At 29.8% G+C, this 21,922-nt stretch overlaps 2 protein-coding genes across 2 annotated transcripts; one reads left to right on the top strand and one right to left on the bottom strand.

Annotated features, from left to right (window-relative positions):
* The first annotated feature begins 1,475 nt into the window (after nucleotides 1-1,475).
* On the top strand, nucleotides 1,476-2,318 carry LOC142227453 (uncharacterized). The gene is made up of 2 exons (XM_075298024.1): nucleotides 1,476-1,691; nucleotides 1,774-2,318. Exons 1-2 carry the CDS (start codon nucleotides 1,641-1,643, stop codon nucleotides 2,248-2,250), a joined length of 528 nt encoding a protein of 175 aa, XP_075154139.1. The 5' UTR covers nucleotides 1,476-1,640; the 3' UTR covers nucleotides 2,251-2,318.
* A 7,139-nt stretch (nucleotides 2,319-9,457) lies between these two features.
* On the bottom strand, nucleotides 9,458-10,324 carry LOC142223729 (uncharacterized). Its single transcript, XM_075293572.1, has 2 exons — nucleotides 10,135-10,324; nucleotides 9,458-10,058 (listed from the first exon to the last, which is right to left on the bottom strand). Exons 1-2 carry the CDS (start codon nucleotides 10,198-10,200, stop codon nucleotides 9,609-9,611), a joined length of 516 nt encoding a protein of 171 aa, XP_075149687.1. The 5' UTR covers nucleotides 10,201-10,324; the 3' UTR covers nucleotides 9,458-9,608.
* Nucleotides 10,325-21,922: the final 11,598 nt, after the last annotated feature.

Below are 21,922 nucleotides of genomic sequence, written 5' to 3'. Positions count from 1 at the left end.
ATAGAAAATTTTGTCAAAATTTCATATTTATAGAAAATTTTGTCAAACTTTTATTATTATTATTTTATTTCTATAGACAAATGTGTTAACATTTTATTTCTGTAGAAAATTTTTTTATATCTATAAAAAATGTTGTCAAACATTTATTTCTATAGAAAGTTATCGCAAATTTTTTGTCTGTACAAAATTTGGGAAAATTTTATTTTTATAGAAAATGTTGTTAAAATTTTATTTCTATAAAAAAATTTGTCAAAAAATTTATTTCGACAGAAAATTTTGTCAAAATTGTATTATTATAGAAAAATTTGTCAAAATTTTATTTCCATAGAAAATTTTGTTAAAATTTTAGTTCACTAGAAAATTTTGTCCAGATTTTATTTCTTCAGAAAATGTTGTTAAACTTTTATTTCTATAGAAAGTTATTTCTGCACAAAATTTCGGCAAAATTTTATTTCTATAGAAAATGTTGTTAAAAATTTATTTCTATAGAAATTCTTGTCAAAATTTTATTTCTACAGAAAATATTGCCAAAATTTTATTTCAATATAAAATTAACAAAAAATATCGATTGTATGAAAATGGACCAAAATTAACCAAATTCCATTTGGTTCGACCATCGGACCAAATTTAAAAATTAATAATTTTTTGGACCAAAATAGGTCCGATCGGACCAAAATGGCAAATTTTGTTAAAATTTTAGTTCTCTAGAAAATTTTGTCCAAATTTTATTTCTTCAGGAAATTTTGTTTATATAGAAAATTTTGTCAAAATTTCATATTTATAGAAAATTTTGTCAAAATTTTATTATTATTATTTTATTTCTATAGAAAACTTTGTTAAAATTTTATTTCTATAGAAAATTTTTTCATATCTATAGAAAATGTTGTCAAACTTTTATTTCTATAGAAAGTTATCGAAAATTTTTTGTCTGTACAAAATTTTGGGAAAATTTTATTTCTATAAAAAATTTTGTCAAAAAATTTATTTCGACAGAAAATTTTGTCAAAATTTTATTATTATAGAAAAATTTGTCAAAATTTTATTTCCATAGAACATTTTGTTAAATTTTTAGTTCACTAGAAAATTTTGTCAAAATTTTATCGGACCAAAATGGCAACCCTGTTTTTGTCTTAAAAGTATCCTTACTTAAATTCTCCGCTTCTTTGGCTCGAAACCAATACCAAAATCAATAATGTTAAGACAAAATCTTTGGAACTGGGCATTCTTTTCTTTTCCAGTATATAAATTGGCGCAGGATATATTATAGTTGACCCCGCCCGATTTTAGAATTTCCTTATTTGTGCATCTGGTGAATGTGGAATTCCATTCATTACGCATGGAAATCATTCATCTAATCCACAGTTACAAGAGGTACCGTAGCATATCATGTCATAATCTATGGAAAATCCCATATGCTTCGATTTATTTTATGACGTCGCCCTCGCTGTGTATGCATCGTCATCATTTTAATCTTGGCTTGGCTATTTAATCTCTCACTGTTTGATGTGGCACACATTGTACACACATTGGAAGCGATTAGAACAAATGTGTTCGTTTATTACAGAGGCATGAAATGAAAACAAATCCAGACACTCAGTGGGAAATTGGAATTTAAATGAACAACATCCATTCCAACTGCAATGTATAGTGTACGAATTTTAATGATAATTTTGACTTTAGCATCATGGAAGGTTTGTGTAGAAAAAAAAAACATATTCATTAAAAATTCTATGAATTCTCAATTTTTGTGTATTTTGTTTTTATTATTTTTAGCTATTCTGTGCTTCATCGACTGATGACAATGCTGATTTGCTAATTGTCAAAGCTGCTGATGATATCATGAATGCTATGATCGAAGAAAGTGAAATTCTTGTACGCAATGCTTTAGCGGATATACCCAATGGCATAGCCTATGATGAACATCGTGAAAATCTTAAAAAATTCATTCAAGCAACTGAGGATTATAAATCGAAAACGGGTGATTGTCAAGCGAAACGTTTGAAATATAATCAGACGACAAGTTCCATAATGCGCTCGTATCTAGAAGCTACAGCCGATGCCTCAACGGAGCATAAGGTTATGGCTCGATTATTGAATAAACATGGAATGCGTGAATTGAGAGCTAAATTCAAAAAATTACTCGAAGAGGTTTACAGTGGCAAATATGGTAGTCCAACGAAAAATATTGAAAATGTCTATGCCGAATATACGGCAAATAATTGTTATACAGAACAAAAGACTGAACTTTGATTGGATATTTTAGGGAATAAAAAAGAGAAATTAGCCAATAATCAAAAAGAAATCTCAATTAATTAAAAGGCGTTTTTATATCCTCTAACATAAGCTGGAAATATTGCTCTAAGACCCCATAAAGTATATATATATATTCTTGGTCGCGGTGAAATTCTGAGTCGATTTAGCCACGTCCGTCCGTCTGTTGAAATCACGCTAATTTCCGAACGAAATAAGCTACCGACTGGAAACTTGGCACAAGTGCTCCTCTTGGAGGAGCAAGATTCATCCGATTTGTTAAATTTTGTTAAAATTGGGAGCCACCGTGGTGCAATGGTTAGCATGCCCGCCTTGCATACACAAGGTCGTGGGTTCGATTCCTACTTCGACCGAACACCAAAAAGTTTTTCAGCGGTGGATTATCCCAGTAATGCTGGTGATATTTCTGAGGGTTTCAAAGCTTCTCTAAGTGGTTTCACTGCAATGTGGAACGCCGCTCGGACTCGGCTATAAAAAGGAGGTCCCTTGTCATTGAGCTTAACATGGAAACGGGCAGCACTCAGTGATAAGAAAGAAGTTCACCAATGTGGTATCACAATGGACTGAATAGTCTAAGTGAGCCTGATACATCAGACTGCCACCTAACCTAACCTAACTTAACCTAAGATTCATCCGATCCTTTTGAAATTTGGTACGTGGTGTTAGTATATGGACCATAAAAACAATGCAAAAACTGGTCCATAAATATATATAGCCCCCATATAAACCGATCTCCAGATTTAAACTCCTGAGCCTCTTGGAAGAGCAAAATTCATACGATCCGGTTGAAATTTTGTTACGTGGTGTTAGTATATTGTTTCTAAAACCCATGAAAAAATTGGTCCATATCGGTCTATAATTATATATATCCGATCCCCAATCACACAAATCTTGGTCCATATCGGTTCATAATCATGGTTGCCACTCGAGCCAAAAATAATTTAACATAATTTTATTTCTATAGAAAATTTTGTCAAAATTTTATGTCTATTGATCTTTTTGTCGAGATTTTACTTCTATAGAAAATTTTGTCAATATTTTATTTCTATAGAAAATTTTGAAAAAAAAATTATTTCTATAGAAAATTTTGTCAAAAATGTATTTCTATAGAAAATTTTGTCTAAATTTTATTATTATAGAAAATTTTTTCAAGATTTTACTTCTATAGAAAATTTTGTCAAAATCTTATTTCTATAGAAAATTTTGACAAAATTTTATTTCTATAGAAAGGTTTGTCAAAAATGTATTTCTATAGAAAATTTTGTCGAGATTTTACTTCTATAGAAAATTTTGCCAAAATTTTATATCTATAGAAAATTTTGAAAAAAATTAATTTCTATAGAAAAGTTTGTCAATAATTTATTTCTATAGAAAATTTTGTCGAGATTTTACTTCTATAGAAAATTTTGTCAAAATTTTATGTCTATTGATCTTTTTGTCGAGATTTTACTTCCATAGAAAATTTTGTCAAAATCTTATTTCTATAGAAAATTTTGACAAAATTTTATTTCTATAGAAAAGTTTGTCAATAATTTATTTCTATAGAAAATTTTGTCGAGATTTTACTTCTATAGAAAATTTTGTCAAAATTTTATTTCTATAAAAAATTTTGAAAAAAATTAATTTGTATAGAAAATTTTGTCAATATTTTACTTCTATAGAAAATTTTGAAAAAAATTAATTTCTATGGAAAATTTTGTCGAGATTTTACTTCTATAGAAAATTTTGTCAACATTTTATTTCTATAGAAAATTTTGTCAATATTTTACTTCTATAGAAAATTTTGTCAAAATCTTATTTCTATAGAAAATTTTGACAAAATTTTATTTCTAAAGAAAGGTTTGTCAAAAATTTATTTCTATACAAAATTTTGTCGAGATTTTATTTTTATAGAAAATTTTCTCAATTTTTTTTTTGTCTAAATTTTGTCTAAATTTTATTTCTATAGAAAATGTTGTCAAAATTTTACTTCTATAGAAAATTTTGTCATCATTTTATTTTTTTAGAAAATTTTGATAAAATTTTATGTCTATATAGAACCCATATAATCCGATTCCCAGATGTAACATCCGGAGCCTCTTGGAAGAGCAAAATTAACCTGATCCAGTTGAAATTTGGTACGTAGTGTTGAAAATAGAAAATTTTGACAAAATTTTATTTCTATAGAAAATTTTGTAAAAATTTTATTTCTATAGAAAATTTTGTCAAAATTTTATTTCAATAGAAAGGTTTGTCAAAAATGTATTTCTATAGAAAATTTTGTCGAGATTTTACTTCTATAGAAAATTTTGCCAAAATTTTATATCTATAGAAAATTTTGAAAAAAATTAATTTCTATAGAAAATGTTGTCACAATTATATTTTTATAGAAAATTTTGTCAATATTTTATTTTCTAAAGAAAATTTTGTCAATATTTTACTTCTATAGAAAATTTTGTCAAAATCTTATTTCTGTAGAAAATTTTGACAAAATTTTATTTCTATAGAAAGGTTTGTCAAAAATTTATTTCTATACAAAATTTTGTCGAGATTTTATTTTTATAGAAAATCTTCTCAATTTTTTTTTTTTGTCTAAATTTTGTCTAAATTTTATTTCTATAGAAAATGTTGTCAAAATTTTACTTCTATAGAAAATTTTGTCATCATTTTATTTTTTTAGAAAATTTTGATAAAATTTTATGTCTATATAGAACCCATATAATCCGATTCCCAGATGTAACATCCGGAGCCTCTTGGAAGAGCAAAATTAACCTGATCCGGTTGAAATTTGGTACGTAGTGTTGAAAATAGAAAATTTTGACAAAATTTTATTTCTATAGAAAATTTTGTCAAAATTTTATTTCTATAGAAAATTTTGTCAAAATTTTATTTCTAAACCAGTAAGGAAAGTCTAAAGTCGGGCGGGGCCGACTATATTATACCCTGCACCACTTTGTAGATCTAAATTTTCGATACCATATCACATCCGTCAAATGTGTTGGGGGCTATATATAAAGGTTTGTCCCAAATACATACATTTAAATATTTGGACAGAATTTGATAGACTTCTACAAAATCTATAGACTCAAAATTTAAGTCGGCTAATGCACTAGGGTGGAACACAATGTTAGTAAAAAACAAGTAAGGAAAGTCTAAAGTCGGGCGGGGCCGACTATATTATACCCTGCACCACTTTATAGTTCTAAATTTTCGATACCATATCACAACTGTCAAATGTGTTGGGTGATATATATAAAGGTTTGTCCCAAATACATACATTTAAATATCACTCGATTTGGACAGAATTTGATAGACTTTTACAAAATCTATAGACTCAAAATTTAAGTCGGCTAATGGACTAGGGTGGAACACAATGTTAGTAAAAAAATATGGGAAACATTTAAATCTGAAGCAATCTTAAGTAAACTTCGCAAAAGTTTATTTATGATTTATCGCTCGATATATATGTATTAGAAGTTTAAGAAAATTAGAGTCATTTTTTCAACTATTCGACTAAGCAGTGGCGATTTTACAAGGAAAATGTTGGTATTTTGAGCATTTGTGTCGAAATCAGAAAAACATATGTATGGGAGCTATATCTAAATCTGAACCGATTTCAACCAAATTTGGCACGCATAGCTACAATGCTAATTCTACTCCCTGTGCAAAATTTCAACTAAATCGGAGCAAAAAATTAGCCTCTGTGGGCAAATGAGTGTAAATCGGGCGAAAGCTATATATGGGAGCTATATCTAAATCTGAACCGATTTCAACCAAATTTGGCACGCATAGCTACAATGCTCATTCTACTCCCTGTGCAAAATTTCAATTAAATCGGAGTAAAAGATTGGCCTCTGTGGTCATATGAGTGTAAATCGGGCGAAAGCTATATATGGGAGCTATATCTAAATCTGAACCGATTTCCACCAAATTTGACACGCATAGCTATAATGCTAATTCTACTCCCTGTGCAAAATTTCAACTAAATCGGAGCAAAAAATTGGCCTCTGTGGACAAAGGAGTGTAAATCGGGCGAAAGCTATATATGGGAGCTATATCTAAATCTGAACCGATTTGGATGATATTTTGCAAGTTTTTCGAGACTCATAAAGTATTGGGATGTTCGGAATTTGAGGAAGATCGGTTGATATACATGCCAATTATGACCAGATCGGTGAAAAATATATATGGCAGCTATATCTAAATCTGAACCGATATTTTCCAAAATCAATAGGGATCGTCTTTGAGCCGAAACAGGACCCCATACCAAATTTTAGAACAATCGGACTAAAACTGCGAGCTGTACTTTGCACACAAAAATACATCAACAGACAGACAGACAGACAGACGGACAGACAGACAGACGGACAGACAGACAGACGGACATCGCTAGATCGACTCAGAATTTAATTCTAAGCCGATCCGTATACTAAAAGGTTGGTCTATGATTACTACTTCTTGGCGTTACATACAAATGCACAAACTTATTATACCCTGTACCACAGTAGTGGTGAAGGGTATAAAAATTTTGTCAAGGTGTTACTTCTATAAAAAATTTTGCTTCTATAGAAAATTTGGTAAAAATTTTATTTCTATACAAAATTTTGACAAAATTTTATTTCTATAGAAAATTTTGACAACATTTTTTTTCTGTTGTTTTTGTTGTTTTCGTTCAGTCGTTTTGTTTTAAAATGCATTTATCATCTGTGATGCGCATTTAGACTGATTGTCTGTACGAAGTACATATAGTGTACCGTAGTACGTGTAATGATATAATGGCATTATTTATTATCCTATCATTACTGGTTATTTTCGAAAATTTTGTCAAAATTTTATTTCTATAGAAAATCTTGTCAAAATTTTATTTCTATAGAAAATCTTGTCAAAGTTTTATTTCTATAGAAAATTTTGTCAAAATTTTATTTCTTTAGAAAATTTTGACAAAATTTTATTTCTATAGAAAATTTTGTCAAAATTTTATTTCTTTAGAAAATTTTGACAAAATTTTATTTCTATAGAAAATTTTGTCAAAATTTTATTTCTATAGAAAATTTTGTCAAAATTTTGTTTCTACAGAAAATTTTGTCAAAATTTTATTCCTATAGAAAATTTTGTCAAAATTTTATTCCTATAGAAAATTTTGTCAAAATTTTATTTCTATAGAAAATTTTGTCAAAGTTGTATTTCTATAGAAAATTTTGTCAAAATTGTATTTATATAGAAAATTTTGTCAAAATTTTATTTCTATGGAAATTTTTGTCAAAATTTTACTTCTAAAGAAAATTTTGTCAAAATTTTATTTCTATAGAAAATGTTGTCAAAATTTTATTTTTATAGAAAATTTTGTCAGAGACATATATACGAGTATTTTGCCTGATCTGAGCTTAGTACATTGTACAAATGTTAACAGTACTTTCTGTGCAAAAATTCAAGTCAATCGGAGTTAAATTTTGACCTCATACGAGTGTAAATCGGGAGCCACCGTGGTACAATGGTTAGCATGCCCGCCTTGCATATACAAGGTCGTGGGTTTGATTCCTGATTCGACCGAACTCCAAAAAGTTTTTCAGCTGTGGAATATACCACCTCAGTAATGCTGGTGACATTTCTGAGTGTTTCAAAGCTCCTCTTAGTGGTTTCACTGCAATGTATAACGCCGTTCGGACTCGACGATAGAAAGCAGGTCCCTTGTCATTGAATTTAACATGGAATCGGGCATTACTCAGTGATAAGAGAGAAATTCACCACTGTAGTATGACAATGGACTGAATAGTCTAAGTGAGCCTGATACATCGGGCTGCACCTAACATAACCTAAGTCGATCAAAAGATTTTTATGGGAACTATATCTAAATCTAAGCCGATTTCAACCTAATTTGGCGAGCATAAAAACAATGTTAATACTATTTCTGGTGAAAAATTTTATATAAATCAGAGTAAAACTCTGGCTTCTGGGGTCAAATCATTCAAAATCGGGAGAATGATATATATGGGAGCTATATCTAAATCAGAACCGATCTCTACTATGCATGCATAGTATGTTAAAAGATTAGTTGTACTTTCTGTGCAAAATTTCATGTAAATCGGAGTAAAACTTTTGACTCTGTGGTCACATAAGTGAAAATTGGGCAAAGATATATATGAGAGCTATAACTAAATCTGAACCGATTTCAACCAAATTTGGCATGCATAGTAAAAATGCTAATTCTACTCCCTGTTCAAAATTTCAGTGAAAATCAGTGAAGAACTCTTGCTTCTGGGGTCATATAGGTGCATATTGTGCGAAAGGTATATAGGGGAGCTGTATATAAACCTGAACCGATTTCTTACAAAATCAATCTATTCTGGCCAATAACACATTCTTGTGCTAAATTTGAATTCAATCGGAGTAAAACTTCGGCCTAGACTTTGATCACAAAAATGTGTTCACAGACAGACGGACGGACAGACGGGCATGGCTAGATCAACTCAGGGGCCGAAGTCATAATGTGCATATCTCGTCTGCTTCTGGGTGTTGTAGACATATGCACTAACTTATAATACCCTGTGGGGCACAGTGTGGCGCAGGGTATACAAAGCCGAAAATGGCATCCCAGCAAAAAAAGCATCGCCAAAAAAGTAGTGAAAATGTACACAATTTAGCGCACAAGCGATGAATTCAACATGGGCTTGCCACAGGACGGATGTCCGCCATTTCAACAATCGTTGCACTGAATTGGCAGCTCTTCTTAAGATGTGAACCGAATTCAGTATTTTGGATGTGAATTACAAACTTTGTGTTATTTTACCATATAAATATTTTTTATGATTTTTAATGCATTCTAACACTTGTACGAGTATGGAACGTTTGATATCAAATAGTTTTAAAAATTCGCAATTTTTATAGAATGAATTTAACAATTTTTTCGACAAAATTTAAATCATTTGTACCATTTTATTAATTCTTACTCTGTTTTTAATCAATTTGAAATAAACCCAGTTAAAATTACCCATTAAAAATTCTAAAAAAGCGAGTTATAAAAAATTGAATTAAAAGAAAATAAAGAACATCTTTGGGGAGACATTTTTGCAAATGATTTTAAAGTTGTGCCTTTAGAACATTTTTGAAATTTTTTGCTGGGATGTACGTCGAAGAAACAGAAAACACATTAAGGATTTTCAAAACTACGAATTATACAATATAATAATCAATTAGAATACTTACTGGATACGATTCTTATAAATAAATAATAAAATTTATAATTTATTTGAATTTGTACATGATATGGTGAATGCTTTCCAAATAAATATTTAAATACTGATTGTTTGGGAGAAGAGCCTGTAGAAATCCTCCTTCCTCTCAAAATACAAAAATCACCACTAGCATTGTCTTTTGAGAAACTCATAATAAGCTGGACTACCCACTTCCACTGGTGTGGCAATTTTCCCACTGACAATACGTCTGAGAAATACTTCTGCTTCCATCATCATGTCACGTAGGCCATATTCTTCTAATAATTTCAAAATATCCAAATGCTCTGGTGAAGTATTTGGTTGGAGATAACCATACATTACAGATGCCCAGGTTTTCGAAAATGCCGACATTTTATCATGACAAGGTCCAGGTTTCTTAAAATCATAAGCATTGCGAAGTAGCAGTTCAAGGGCCCGTTGATGTTTTTCATATTGTTGGGTTTTTGGTAAACGATTTAATACCTTTTGAACCAAAATAATAGTCCTTTCTGCTTGTGATGTAGTATATTGAATTTCAGCATCAATGAAATTCATAGATGATTGTTTAACCGTAACAATGGGATTAGCCCATGAGGTCTGAAAATAAACACGATATAAATTTAAATTATTTTTTTTTATTATATTTCACAAATTGAAACTAAATACGCCATACTTGTATTGCTAACAAAGCTATTATATTATATTTAAAAAATATTTCCATTTTAAATTTTATATTCATTCTGTGATTTAGCTGCTGTCTGTTGACTCTTAGATCTCTTACTAAATTCGTTGTGCTTCAATCTGAACAATAACAGGCGTCTAATTTCCTTATCAGCTTACGCTTTTTTTCCTTAGGCACATGTCGTACGTTCTAATTTTGGGATGAGATATGGAATTTAGACCTTAAACTAGACGTTTTAGTATACCCTACTTCAAGGCTAATAGATAGTTAACCCTTTGTTGATCGATATTATTCAAAAGAAATTTTGACAAAATTGTCTATAAAAGTGAAATTTGCCCATATAAAAAAATATTGACAATATTTCCTATAAAAATTAAATTTTTACAAAATTTCTTATATAAATAAAATTTTTACAAAACGTTCTATAGAAATGAAATTTTGTTTAAATTTCTTTTAGATCTGAAATTTTGATAAAATTTCCTATAGAAAAGAAATTTTGACAAAATTTCCTATAGAAATGAAATTGTGACAAAATTTCTTATAAGAACGAAATTTTGATCAAATTTGCTATAATAATGAAATTTTGACAAGATTTGCTATAAAAAAATGAATACACCAAATGTCCCATAGAAATGAAACTTTAACAAAATTTCTTATAAAAATGAAATTTTGACAAAATTTCCTATAGAAATGAAATTTTGACAAAATTTCCTGTAGATATGAAATGTTGCCAAAATTTCCTGTAGATCTCAAATGTGGACAAAATTTCCTATAGAAGTGAAATTTAGACAAAATTGCCTATAGAAATGAAATTTTGACAAAATTTCCTATAGAAATGAAATTTTGACAAAATTTCCTATTTAAATGAAATTTTGACAAAATTTCCTATTTAAATGAAATTTTTACAAAATTTCCTATTTAAATGAAATTTTTACAAAATTTCCTATAGAAATAAAATTTTGACAAAATTTCCTATAGAAATAAAATTTTGACAAAATTTCCTATAGAAATAAAATTTTGACAAAATTTCCTATAGAAATAAAATGTTGACAAAATTTCCTACAGAAATGAAATTTTGACTAAATTTTCTATAGAAATGAAATTTTGACTAAATTTCCTATGGAAATAAAATTATGACAAAATTTCCTATAGAAATTAAATTTTGACAAAATTTCCTTTAGAAATTAAACTATGACTAAATTTCCTATAGCAATTAAATTTTGATTAAATTTCCTGTAGATATCAAATTTTGACAAAATTTCCTATAGAAGTGAAATTTTGACAAAATATCCTATAGAAATAAATTTGTGACAAAATTTCCTTAGAAATGAAACTTCGACAAACTTTTTTATAAAAATGAAATTTAAAAAAAAAATCCTATAGAAATGAAATTTTGACAAATATTCCTATAGAAAAGAAATTTTGACGAAATTGCTTATAGAACTGAAGAAGGAAATTTTTACCAAATGTCCAATAGAAATGAAACTTTAATAAAATTTTTTATAAAAATGAAATTTTGACAAAACTTCCTGGAGATACAAAGAAGTGAAATTTTGACAAAATATCCCATAGAAATACATTTTTAACAAAATTACCTATTTAAATGAAATTTTGACAAAATTTCCTATTTAAATTAAATTTTTACAAAATTTCCTATTTAAATGAAATTTTGACAAAATTTCCTATTTACATGAAATTTTTACAAAATTTCCTATAGAAATAAAACTTTGACAAAATTTCCTATAGAAATGAAATGTTGACTAAATTTTCTATAGAAATGAAATTTTGACTAAATTTCCTATGGAAATAAAATTATGACAAAATTTTCTATAGAAATTAAATTTTGACAAAATTTCCTTTAGAAATTAAACTATGACTAAATTTCCTATAGCAATAACATTTTGATTAAATTTCCTGTAGATATCAAATTTTGACAAAATTTCTTATAGAAGTGAAATTTTGACAAAATATCCTATAGAAATAAATTTGTGAGAAAATTTCCTATTTAAATGAAATTTTGACAAAATTTCTAATTTAAATGAAATTTTTACAAAATTTCCTATAGAAATAAATTTTTGACAAATTGTCTATAGAAATGAAATTTCGACAAAATTTCCTATAGAAATGAAATTTTGACTAAATTTCCTTTAGAAATTAAACTATGACTAAATTTCCTATAGCAATTAAATTTTGATTAAATTTCCTGTAAATGTCAAATTTTGACAAAATTTCCTATAGAAGTGAAATTTTGACAAAATATCCTATAGAAATAAATTTGTGACAAAATTTCCTTAGAAAAGAAACTTCGACAAATTTTTATAAAAATGAAATTTAAAAGAAAAATTCCTATTGAAATGAAATTTTGACAAATATTCCTATAGAAATGAAATTTTGACGAAATTGCTTATAGAACTGAGGTTTTTACAAAATTTCCTATAGAAATGAAATTTTGACAAAAATTCCCGTAGAAAAAAAATTTTGACAAAGTTGCTACAGAAAATTCTAACACAATTTCCTCGTGAAATTAAATTTTCATAAAATTTTCTAAATTTTGACAATATTTCTTATAAAATTAAATTTTGAGAAGTTTTTTTATAGAATTTAAATTTATATTAAATTTCCTATAGAAATTTCCTGTATATATCAAATTTTGACAACATTTTCTATAGAAATGAAATTTGACAAAATTTTCTATAGAAATGAAATTTTGACGAAGTTTCCTATAGAAATGAAATTTTGACAAAATATCCTATAGAAATAAATTTTTGAGAAAATTTCCCATAGAAATGAAATTTTGACTAAATTTCCTATAGAAATTAAATGTTGACTACATTTCCTATAGTAATGAAATTTGGAAAAAATTTCCTGTAGATATCAAATTTTGACAAAATTTTCTATAGAAATGAAATTTGACAAAATTTCCTATAGAAATGAAATTTTGACAAAATTTCCCATAGAAATGAAATTTTGACTAAATTTCCTATAGAAATAAAACTATGACAAAATAGTCTATAGAAATGAAATTTTGACAAAATTTTCTATAGAAATGAAATTTGGACAAAATTTCCTATAGACATGAAATTTTTACTAAATTTCCTATAGAAATAAAATTTTGACAAAATTTCCTATAGAAATAAAATTTTGACAAAATTTCCTATATAAATGAAATTTTGAGAAAAGTTGCTATAGAAATGAACATTTTACAAAATTGCCTATAGAACTGAAGTTTTGACAAAAGTTCCTATAGAACTGAAGTTTTGACAAAAGATCCTATAGAAATGAAATTTTGACAAAATTTCCTATAGAAATGAAATTTTGACAAAATTTCCTATAGAAATGAAATTTTGACAACATTTCCTATAGAAGTGAAATTTTGACTAAATTTCCTATAGACATGAAATTTTGACTAAATTTCCTATAGAAATAAAATTATGACAAAATTGTCTATAGAAATGAAATGAAATTTTGACTAAGTTTCCTATAGAAATGAAATTTGGGAAAATTTTCTATAGAAATGAAATTTTGACAGCAAATGAAATTTTGATTGGCTATATAAAATTAATGTTGACGAAATTTTGACAAAATTTTTTTACAAATGAAATTCTAACAAAATTTCCTCGTGAAATTAAATTTTCATACAATTTCCTATAAAAATTAAATTTGGCAATATTTCTTATAAAATTAAGTGTTGAGAAAAATTTTTATAGAATTTAAATTAAGACTCAATTTCCTATAGAAATGAAATTTTGACATAATTTCCTGTAGATATCAAAATTTTCTATAGAAATGAAATTTTGACAAAATTTTCTATAGAAAAAAAAAAATGTTGACAATATTTTCTATAGAAAAAAAATGTTGACAAAATTTTCGATAGAAATGAAATTTTCTATAAATTGACATTTTCTATATAAATGAAATTTTGACAAAATTTCCTATACACCCTCAAAAAAAAAAAAAAAAAAAAAATCGCTTCTGTAACATATACCCCAAACACATTTTGTTTTAAGCATATATATTTTCAAGATTGGTTCAAACAAAATATTGTTTGTATTGTTCAAACATATTATGTTTCACCTTAGGGAGTACACTGGTAGTAAACAATTTTAATGTAATTTTCTTTGTGTGGATATATTTTTAAGGCGCCTATTGGTTACTTCCATTATTTTACTTGCAGCATTTTCTCTAGGTCTCTCTTTCTAAACATATATATGTTTATAGTCTATTTCTAAGTTAATATATGTTTGCATCCAAGCATATTATATTTACAAACATTTTATATCCCAAACATAATATGTTCTAACATATTAACATATATGTCCCAAACATGTTATGCTAATTTATGAACATTATATGCTTGCACATAAAAATATTGTGTTAAAAAATTTGAGTTCCAAACATATAATTTTTACACCCAAACATATGAAAAACAGTATTTTTCGTCAGTGTAGAAATGCAATTTTGGCAAAATTTCCTGTGAAATTATTTAAGGTGGTCTTAGAATACCCGTCCGTCGATCGCTGGAAATATGACGTTGGTCCACAAGGTGTTAATTTAAAATAAGTTTCTTTTTTCTCAGTAATGTGTCAACATAGCTTAAAATTCATAAAATACATCAGGAAAAATCCAGTTTGTGTCTATGAATTAATAATGTATTGATGAGTATGACCCTATTTAGATTGCTATACTATGTTATGTCTTCTCATTGGGGTGAAGAATTCAGCGATGACTTGTGACTCGGAAATGGAATAAAATGTACACATTTATGAATACAAAGTCGAAAATTAATTTTTTGACTAATCCAATTTTTTCAAAGAAAAACAAAAACATCGAAGATGACTTGTTCTAATTACTCAAATCGATTTTAATTTTCATGTAAGCCTGTTGTCGAAACAAGCGATATACGTTCAGATGCATAATTTTTAGTTATAATTATAATTCGAGATTTATGAACAAAGAAGATTAAGGAACGTGATCGGTTGAGTCATTGAAAAAAAATGCCAGATACAAATCTATACATGACTACACATGTTTCATCCCGGGCGTCTGTCCATTCGCATGTATGAATTTGTATCTGGCATTTTCTTGTCAATGACTCAATTGACCAATTGACTTAATATTCTTTCGCCATACAGCTCGAATAATATCGTCGATTTTAGATTTTGTTTTTTTGAACGGTGTCAATTCGATTCATGGATTTTTAATAGTGACCAAAAACAACTAATAAAACGTTAACAAAAAATTTAAATACACGATATTTACAAGATTGGGAAATATGCTTTAGTCTCAACGTCAAGGGTCGACTTGTGAAAAATCGAATTTTATAAAATTTTAACAAAAATTTGAAAATGATAATCAATATTTTTGAACGAACCTTCAAAAATAGAAAAACCAAAATTAATTAGAATTTGAGTGACTGACTTTCTTTCGATTGGGTTTTCGTTTGATATACAGGAACAGGGCATTATTATTTTAAATCTAGACTGCCTGAAAGTATGCAAATATTTCATTGCGATTTGGTTGCTGTAGGTTTCAAAAAATTGGAATAAAGCTGGCGATGGATTACGTTGTATCTTAATGCTCCACTTTTTCGAAATATTTGTTGGACTTATAGGCCCACACTCGGTTATCCGTTTTGTACTAAAAATTTTTAAACTTTCGAATTTTGAAATTTTTTTAAGTATACTTGGTTGCTAGATTTTTTATGACAAACTTTTATCAAAATAAGCTTTATAATATCGTTATTAGATAAAAAGAAACAAACATTTTATAGGAACTAGAATGAGTGGCAAGAGCTTAAATGTGTAAATAAAAATATAGTGAAACTTATACACAGGAAATTAGAAAATGAGCTTTCAAATTTTAGCATTAAAAAATTTCTTAGGATTGCTCTAAAGCTAAAGCTTTTTGCGATATTCAATTATATCGTATTTAACTTTAACAGCATATGGATCCAATCTAGTTTTTATTGAGGGGAAATATTACATACAGTAATATTTTAAGGGTAGTGCTAATGTTAATTGTAAATGTAAGTAACATACAAATGTTAAGCAAGGGTAGAATATGTTAAATTTAACATAGGAAGAAAATTTATTTGTCTTTACTATAAAAAAAAATAATGTGGTATTAACTCAAGGAGAGAGTAAATTAAAGTACTATGAATTTCTTAGTTTGGATTTATACGGCCGCAAGTTTCGCTCAGACCCTCCTGGGAAATGACATTTTAGGCAAGCGAATTTTTGTTTTGGCACTAAAACATTGAATTTAAAGTAAACAAAAACAAACAAGTAAATACACCCGAAAGTTCCGTAAGGCATATGCGTATATCACGTATTAAATAACAGCCGTTTCAAAATCGGCCCAAGTCCGTCCATATAATTATAGCACCCATATAAACCGATTTCCATTTTTAAATTCTGGATCCTCTGAAAGGAGCAAATTTTATTCAATCTTGCTGAAATTTGGTACTTGAGGTAAGTATATGCCCTGAGAGCCACCGTGGTGCAATGGTTAGCATGGCCGCCTTGTATACACAAGGTCGTGGGTTCGATTCCTGCTTTGACCGAACACCAAAAAGTTTTTCAGCGGTGGATTATCCCACCTCAGTAATGCTGGTGACATTACTGAGGGTTTTGAAAAGCTTCTCTAAGTGGTTTCATTGCAATGTGGAACGCCGTTCGGACTCCGCTATAAAAAGGAGGTCCCTTGTCATTGAGCATAATATGGAATCGGCTAGCACTCAGTGATAAGAGAGAAGTTCACCAATGTGGTATCACAATGGACTGAATAGTCTAAGTGAGCCTGATACATCGGGCTGCCACCTAACCTAACCTAACATTTGTCTCCATGCAGGCCAAGTTTGAAGATGGGTTATATTGGTTCACGTTTTGATATAGCTCCCATATAAATCCATCCCCAAATTTGAATTGAAAATCTTGAATAGGTGTGCCGAAAATGGTGTGAATCGGTCCATGTTTTGGAATAGCCCCCTTATAGACCGATCGTCCGATTTTACTTCTTGGGCTTCTAGAAACTCTAGTTTTTATACGATTTGTTGAAATTGGAAATCTGGAGGTACTTTAGGTCCACAAATAGGTGTGTCGAAAATGGTGTGAATCGGTTCATGTTTTGGAATAGCCCCCTTATAGACCGATCTCCCGATTTTACTTCTTGCGCTTCTAGAAACTCTAGTTTTTATACGATTTGTCTGAAATTGGAAATTTGGAGGTACTTTAGGACCAAAAATAGGTGCGTCGATAATGGTATGTATCGGTCTATGTTTTGATATAGCTCCCATATAGACCGATCTCCCGATTTTACTTCTTGGGCTTCTAGAAACCGTAGATTTTATACGAAAAAAGCCAAAACCAAAAAAGCACGAAAAAAGCCAAAATAGGCGCTTTGAATATGACCTTAAAACTGAAAAATATGCATTAAAAATAAGCAAAATGAAAGTTTTTCAAATTCGTGTAATATAGATTTTTTTATTCAGTTAAAATTCTCATCGTTTTTATACCCTCCACCATAGGATGGGGGTATATTAACTTTGTCATTCCGTTTGTAACACATCGAAATATTGCTCTAAGACCCCATAAAGTATATATATTCTGGGTCGTGGTGAAATTCTGAGTCCATCTGAGCATGTCCGTCCGTCCGTCCGTCCGTCCGTCTGTTGAAATCACGCTAACTTCCGAACGAAACAAGCTATCGACTTGAAACTTGGCACAAGTAGTTGTTATTAATGTAGGTCAGATGGTGTTGCAAATGGGCCATATCGGTCCACTTTTACGTATAGCCCCCATATAAACGGACCCCCAAATTTGGCTTGCGATTGCTCTAAGAGAAGCAAATTTAATCCGATCTGGCTGAAATTTGGTACATGGTGTTAGTATATGGTCTCTAACAACCATGCAGAAACTGGTCCATATCGGTCCATAATTACATATAGCCCCCATATAAACCGATCCCCCGATTTGGTTTGCGGAGCCTCTAAGAGAACCAAATTTCATCCGATCCGGCTGAAATTTGGTACATGGTGTTAGTATATGATCTCTAACAACCATGCAAAAATTGGTCCACATCGGTCCATAATTATATAGAGCCCCCATATAAACCGATCCCAAGATTTGGCTTGCGGAGCCTCTAAGAGAAGCAAATTTCATCCGATCCGGCTGAAATTTGGTACATGGTGTTGGTATATGTTCTCTAATGACCATGCCAGAATTGGTCGAAATCGGTCCATAATTATATATAGCCCCTATATAAACCGATCCCCAGATTTGAACTCCGGAGCCTCTTAGAGGAGCAAAAGTCATGTGATCCGATTGAAATTTGGTCCGTGATGTTAGTATATTGTCTCTAACAACCATGCCAAAATTGGTCCATAGCGGTCCATAATTATATATAGCCCCCTTATAAGCCGATCCCCAGATTTGACCTCCGGAGCCTCTTAGAGGAGCAAAATTCATCCGATCCGGTTGAAATTGGGTACGTGGTGTTAGTATATGGTCTCTAACAACCATGCAAGAATTGGTCTATATCGGTCCACAATTATATATAGCCCCCATATAAATCGATCCCCAGATTTGTCCTCCGGAGCCTCTTGGAGGAGCAAAATTCATCCGATCCGGTTGAAATTTGAAACGTGGTGTTAGAATGTGGTCTCCAACAAACACGCAAGAATTGGTCCATATCTGTCCATAATTGTATAAAGCCCCCATATAAACCGTTCTCCAGATTTGATCTCCGGAGCCTCTTAGAGGAGCAAAATTCATCCGATCCGTTTGAAATTTGCAACGTGGTGTTAGTATAAGGCCGCTAATAACCGTGCCAAAATTGGTCCATATTGGTCTAAAGTTATATATAGGCGATCCCCAATCACACGAAAATTGGTCCTTATCGGTTGATAATCATGGTTGCCGCTCGAGCCAAAAATAATCTACCAAAAATTTATTTTTATAGAAAACATTGTCAAAATGTTATTTCTATAGAAAATTTTGTCAAAATTTTATTTCTATAGAAAATTTTGTCAAAATTTTATTTCTATAGAAAATTTGGTCAGAATTTTATTTCTATAGAAAATTTGGTCAGAATTTTATTTCTATAGAAAATTTTATCCAAATTTTATTTCTACAGAAAATTTGGTCAGAATTTTATTTCTATAGAAAATTTTTTCCAAATTTTACTTCTATAGAAAATGTTGTCAAAATTTTATTTCTATAGAAAATGTTGTCAAAATTTTACTTCTATAGAAACTTTAAGCTTAATTATATACGTATTTAATTATTTTTAGTTTAATATATACCACGTATGGACTATGTGGTATATATTACGGTGTTAGGAAGTTTTAAGATACCTTGTCATCGGCAATTGTTACCGCAGCCCAAGTAATTCGATTGTGGATGACAGTCTTCAGTAGAAGTTTCTACGCAATCCATGGTGGAGGGTACATAAGCTTCGACCTGGCCGAACTTACGTCCGTATATACTTGTTACTATTAAAATAAATTATTAGTGTGTTTCAAGTTGTTAAAAGAATTTTTTTCCTTTTTTCTGTCAATATACTTGTCAATAATTGTCAGCTCTCTTGGCGAAAGTTTTTTTGACATATGGATCCTTGGAATCTACACCATACCGTAAAATTTGATTAATTTATTTAAGAGGTTCGAGAATGGCATTGACTTTTAAAGAGTAATCTTTGTCTTCCAAAGAAAATACAGAATCTCGAATTTCTTCTACAATATGAATGGATTCTTTAAGCTCTAATCCTCGAGCTTCAAATAATACAATTGCGTTCGTCAGGCTCGAATTTTGTTTTATATAAGCGAGATCAGAAACCAAAACAAAGCGTTGCCAGATTTTTTTTGGTTTTTAATATTAGTACAATTTTTGTAGAAAATTTGGACATGATTCCTTTTATTTTTGAAAAAACCCAAATATGTTTTTATAAGTAAGAAAGTGGAAAATATGCGTTAACTTGTCAAATATGCAGAATACATATGCAATATGCATTTTCAAGCATATATCTTCTCTGACTATCAAGTAACCCGCAACGACGAAGTGATTTAAGATTCGCCCCAGCCAAACTTACTGCTGTATATACGAGTACTAGTTAATTTTACTGAAGTAAAACTACCATAATAATCTATCGTTTAACATATTTCAAAAGTTTTTCCTAAGTTCCTAGAATCTTGTCCCAGACTTTTTCACGAGGACCTGTCTATGGCTAGTCCTAAGATGTCCCAGCACATGTTCTTGGGAATAAGTCCAAATGATGACAAAAATTATTACGAAATACTCGTATCAACAGCATTGTTGATCAACCACCCGCTGATAAATTGTTGTGAATCTTGGTCTCTCTTTATTGGAATCTTTGTTTTTTTTTTTTTTGAAAATTTCATATGATAACATTTATTATTCCATAATTTTGTGCCACATTCCAAACTCTAAATACCGACAATATTGCATTGTTCCAATTGTAGTTGCTCCGAATGTTTTTGTGTTACTCGTGGCGAACTTCTGTATGCATATTTGGGTGGGAATGTATGGATTACATTAGCCAAATATTACCTTGTTTAGTGGAAATTCTCTTTATCTCAACGTTAAAGCTAAAAAGCTTCTCCCCAACAACAACAACAACTACCTAAAATGAGAAAACTAGATCAACAATTTCCATAAAACAGCAGCGATGGCAACATATTTTATTTACATTCAAATCCAACATTACACAAACGCACACACACACGCAAACATATAGACAGACAAATACAAATACTCAGGAGAGAACAAAAACAAAAATATATATGGTAGCAAAAATTGCAATGCTATTGGTATGATGACAAAAACACACCACAGAGAATATGAAAATCCTTGCAAGAGTCCTCTTATGGCTGCTACATCAAAAAGTGCACAGCATGCAATGCAATGAATGAAATGGAGTGGAGTGAGAGAAGAGCTAGAGTATGGTTTGACGTTGAGGCAAAATTAGCATTATTAAAAAATACTTAAAATGCAAATCTTATCTTGACATTTTAACTCTCTATTGTAGCACTTATGCTCATACAAACGTTCACATAGTTCACGAATACACCTTAGGGTGGTGAATTTTATAAAGACATTGACGAGAATAAAAACAAGTATTTATGACCGTAGGTTCGGCCAGGCCGAATCTTGGTGGAGGGTACACCATGGATTGCGTAGAAAATTCTACGTAAGACTGTCATCCACAATGGAATTACTTGGTTTGTGGTATCTTAAATCGTTTTCTAAATTGTGAGTTAGTCCATACTTGGTATATATTAGACAAAAAAAGTATGTGTAGGTAAGTCTACAAATAATTACGAATCGATATGGACCTTTGCACGGTACGTAGGGAGCCAGAATTGAAATATGGGGGTCGCTTATATGGGGGCTATATACAATTATGAACTTGATATGGACCAATTTGTGTGTGATTGGGGATCGATTTATCTGAGAGATATTTATAACTATAGACCGATTTGGACCTAGTTAGGCATGGTTGTTAACGGCCATATACTAGCACAATGTACCAAATTCCAACTAACTCGGATGAAATTTGCTCCTCCAAGAGGCTCCAAAACCAAATCTCAGGATCGGTTTATATGGGGGCTATATATGATTATGGACTGATATGGACCACTTTTGGCATGGTTGTTAAATATCATATACTACCACCACGTACCAAATTTCAACGAGATCGGATAAATTTTGCTTCTCCAAACGGCACCAGAGGTCAAATCTGGGGATCGGTTTATATGGGGGCT

This window comes from Haematobia irritans, chromosome 2 (assembly GCF_050003625.1).
Source record: "Haematobia irritans isolate KBUSLIRL chromosome 2, ASM5000362v1, whole genome shotgun sequence".
In the NCBI taxonomy this organism is placed as follows: Eukaryota; Metazoa; Arthropoda; class Insecta; order Diptera; family Muscidae; genus Haematobia; species Haematobia irritans.
The sequence above is the reverse complement of the archived record's forward strand: the minus strand, read 5'-3'. Positions and strand labels throughout refer to the sequence as shown.

Excerpts from the sequence above, each read along its gene's own strand:
- LOC142223729 (XM_075293572.1), bottom strand. The coding sequence starts at position 10,200 with ATGAATATAAAATTTAAAATGGAAATATTTTTTAAATATAATATAATA. Across the intron at positions 10,059-10,134 it reads TAGCTTTGTTAGCAATACAA|ACCTCATGGGCTAATCCCAT; the intron begins GTATGGCGTATT and ends GTTTATTTTCAG.
- LOC142227453 (XM_075298024.1), top strand. The coding sequence starts at position 1,641 with ATGTATAGTGTACGAATTTTAATGATAATTTTGACTTTAGCATCATGG. Across the intron at positions 1,692-1,773 it reads TGACTTTAGCATCATGGAAG|CTATTCTGTGCTTCATCGAC; the intron begins GTTTGTGTAGAA and ends TATTATTTTTAG.